Source organism: Centrocercus urophasianus, unplaced genomic scaffold (assembly GCF_019232065.1).
Source record: "Centrocercus urophasianus isolate 14NV4802_14NV808 unplaced genomic scaffold, USGS_Curo_1.0 seq_14, whole genome shotgun sequence".
In the NCBI taxonomy this organism is placed as follows: Eukaryota; Metazoa; Chordata; class Aves; order Galliformes; family Phasianidae; genus Centrocercus; species Centrocercus urophasianus.
Window position 1 is genome coordinate 32,230,606 of NW_024884586.1, and position 3,818 is coordinate 32,234,423.

Sequence of the window (3,818 nt, forward strand, 5' to 3'; positions counted from 1 at the left end):
AGCCCCCTGTCTCTTGCTTTGGATATATACCGCCATGTGGTAACTGCAAGTTTTAAAAGAATTTAGAATAAAATCAGTACAAATCCATATTCTAAAAAACATGCCTGTTGCATCCAATAATTAACTCAAAAGATTCTTTCTTTGTGTTATTCACTAAATGTGCTACATAACAACTGCAGGTTTTGACATTTGGAAGCATCAGTGTATGAAACTGCAGAAAAATAATAATATATATGTATACAGTTCTGAGTCTGAAGTCACAAATGCTGCGATGCCAAAGAACGAATCTCAAGATATCACCGCCAGTATACAAAATAGCAGGAGTAGGTATCCACAGGAGAGAGCAAAGGTGTATGTGCATGCACACTAAGCACAGTCTCTCTCAAGGCTTCTGCCGTCACAGTTACACTTTCCACCAGGAACACATGTGAAAAACGTCTTACAAAGAGCAACTGGATACCGAATGCCATCCAGACGTTTGAAAAGAATCTCTGCACGTAATTGTGGTGGGGTTTTTGTTTTGTTTTGTAGGAAGAGGAATCCTTAACAATAAAATAAAACTCAGAGCTCATCACCTCTGACACTATTGCAGTTGGAAGGTCTGCGTGTTCTGTTGGTCAAACTGCAGGGCTGCTCGGGTTTTGGTTCAGGTTTTTCTCTCTCCTCCATTTGCCTCGCTGGAAAGGACAAAGTTCACATTAGGTTTGTTTGCGTTTTCTAGCTAGTGTGAAGGTCCGTGTATTTGCTTTGCCTGCTGATCACCTAGTAGGTATTGCAGTCTCCATAAAATGTCACAGTCACATAAAATAGTTAATTATACAAAGAATTGCATGCGATCCTTGCCAGAAGGAAAGCAGTTCAATCCAGCACTTCAAGGGAAGCTTCCTCACCCGAAAACACCACAGCACGGCTTACATCACCAACTCCACTAGCAAAAGCCCTTGCCCAGGGGGGGTGGCAGCCCCCAGCCGCAGCAGCAGCCGCAGGACCGTGCACTCCCACCGCCCTGTGGTGCCGTGCCACAGCCCTGCTCCACCGACAGCCCACGGCGACCGCCAAGCTGCCATGACTTTTAAAAACAGCCCCAAGTGTGGAGCACGTGATGCCGCTGCTTTTGTGAAAGAAAGCTTCCTTTCAAGTCTGACGCCTTCCTAAATTGCACGGGCAATGGATGCATCCTGTATTGCAAACAAGGCTTGCAGCTGGAGAGCTGGGGGTGGGGGGAGCAGGGAGGAGGAAATGAGATGCAGAAACAGTAAATAGAAAATGCTTAGTCAGCAACATGTTCCTGCAACGTTAAAGGTGAAATGTAAATAGGCACGGTGCCAAGATTCAGATGAATTCGATAACACCGCCAACATCACCACCATCACCATCATCATCTCCCGGCGTGTGTGTGAAAGTGTGCGCACAGCAGCACCGCCAGCGCGGCCATCTGCAGCTCTCCCATCATGGAGACTTTTAACTGGGCACACACGGCACGCGCACTGCCTGAGCTCTGAAGAACGCCACTCTCTACTCGAGGAGTATTAATATCAATTGAATTTATTACAATTTACTAAGCTCCAAGGCACATTACAGTGTTCTGTTAACTACAGAAATGTATAAAGGACAAACAGAGCATGTTTTCATGTACAGCGTTTTGCTCTACTGTTCAAAAGCATCCGTGCATCAATAAAAGCAAAAACGAAAAACACATGAAGATTAAAAACGTTCAGATCAATAGAAACAAACTGAAACATTTTCCTTACAAACTTGCAACAAAAAAACGCCCTCCCCCCAGAGCCACCCCACCGTTTGCAAACAAAAAAAACAAAAACAGAAAAAAGAAAGTGAAGGACTAACACTCAGGGCTCATAAAACAGAAGCTGTCACCATTTTTCGTAGCAATTTTTTAGGCATCAACACTGGCCTTGGCAAAAAAAAAAAAATAAAAATAAAAAATTTTTTTTGTTGTTGTTTTTCTTCTTTCTGTCAGAGAAGTGCATACATTTACAAAAATACACACCAGCAGCAGGTAATCGCTAAGGGCTATTAACTTGGTACCTAGCCAACACACTGCCAAAGAAATGAGAACAGGTATTATGTAGTAACCAAACAATATTATATTCTGTTTAACAAAAACCAGCTCTATCCTTCAAATGAAGAAGAGTACATACCTTTGTTTCAAAATATAGAAACATACGACGAAAATAATGTCTATACATAAGACTAACTTTTGCAGTTCGTTATATTCACAATTCTACATCTTCAGGAGCCTGAAGGGATGGGATTTCCTACTCAAGGGTCTCTCTCCTTTTTCACTTTAACGTCCCCGGCTAGGATGGTAGCGATCTCGCCCTGCATAAACGCCCAAGGCACATTGGAACCTACGAGGGGGCATTTCTCTCCGCTGGGGCAGTAGACCTCGCCGGTCGCCCCCTGGGCCTTGATGCTCTCTCTGGAACAGGGGAAGCAGAACTTGTGGCTGGGCACCGAGGGGCACTGAACAAAGTGGGTGTCCTCCAAGCGTTCGTGGCAAATGGTGCAGCACAGGGGCCCGCTGTTGGCCATGGGGGAGTCCGGAATGTTTTGGGGGTGCACTTGGTCCATGGCGGGGTGGGCGCTGGGGGGAGGAGGGGCCACTTGCAGGTTCATGTCCCCGTTGCGGGAGGCCAGGCGGCGCTGGCCCGGTACGGAGGCCGGCGACACGGGGCTGCTGCTGTTCCTGCGGGTAGAGGTGGTGGAGTGCACCGAGCTGCCGTCCTTGGGCGAGTGGGCATTGCCCAACGTGTCGGCCACCGACATGAGCGCGGCCATGGGGGACTGTCCGTTCTGGGGGGCGGACTCGGGCGGCGTGGTCCTGTTGGAGTGGGGCCCGAGGGGCGGCGGTGGCGGCGGCGGGGGGCCCCCACCGTGCACCGCCCCAAAGCCCCCGGCCGACATGGTGAGCTTGAGCGCTTCGCTCTGACTGGCCATCCACTGCTGCCGCTGCTGCTCGTCGCTCAGCTTCAGGGCCCCCTCGGCCGAGTCCGAGGGCTCGGGGGACGCCTTCCTCTTGCGCATGGCCCCGCTCCCGCTGCCGCCGCCGCCGCCCGGGCCCCGGGAGGCTGCGGCCGCGCCCTGCGTCCCGCCGGCGCCGGCCCCGGGCCGCGGGAGGCTCACCAGCGCCGTGGGCAGCATGGGGCAGCTGGCGTCCAGGTAGGGCTGCGGCAGCATGTCAGCGCCCACCAGCTCCTTGAAAAAGCGCACAGACTCGGGCAGCAGGTCCCCCAGCAACCGCCAGTCGCCGGAGCCGTGCTTCTTCTCGTACTCCAGGTACTTGAAGCCCGAGGAGAGGCCGCGGCCGAAGTCCTTCATGCAGTCCTGGTACATCTGCTTGGCCACGCCGGAGGCGCTGGAGAACACTGTGCCAGAGCCGCTGGGGTACTCGATGAAGAGCTTCAGCTCATAGTCCATGCCCGGCTTGGAGACGGCGTCGAAGGCGAAGACGCGGCCGAGCAGGGCGTGATCCTTCTTGAAGCGCACCTCATAGGGCGTGCAGCCGGCCAGCGTCAGCAGTGTGTCCCGCACGATCTTGGGTTTGCTGGCCCACTCCTCGGCCCGGTTCCGCAGGCTCTCGCTCAGCTCAGCCAGCGCCTCGGCGTTGCGCTGCTTCTCCTTCAGCTCGCGCTCCTGGTCGCTGCTGGACACCGATCCCGGCCGCTTGCCGCAGCCCTCCGCGGCCGGGCCGCCGCCTCCCCCGGCGCCGCCGCCGCCGCCGCACGCGCCCCCCTGGGAAGAGGCGGAGGGCGCCGGGGGGCCGCCGCCGCCGCGGCCGCTCAGGCCCCCGTGCGGCG

The 3,818-nt window shown here is 53.9% G+C and overlaps 1 protein-coding gene across 1 annotated transcript in view; it reads right to left on the reverse strand.

Annotated features, from left to right (window-relative positions):
- Window positions 1–1,527: 1,527 nt before the first annotated feature.
- The window catches only part of IRF2BPL (interferon regulatory factor 2 binding protein like), a 3,026-nt gene continuing 735 nt past the window's right edge, over window positions 1,528–3,818 (reverse strand). Inside the window, exon 2 of the mRNA XM_042813606.1 lies at window positions 1,528–3,799. Coding sequence (XP_042669540.1) covers window positions 2,281–3,799 — 1,519 coding nt within the window. The 3' untranslated portion in view covers window positions 1,528–2,280. The remainder of the gene's footprint in view (window positions 3,800–3,818) is intronic.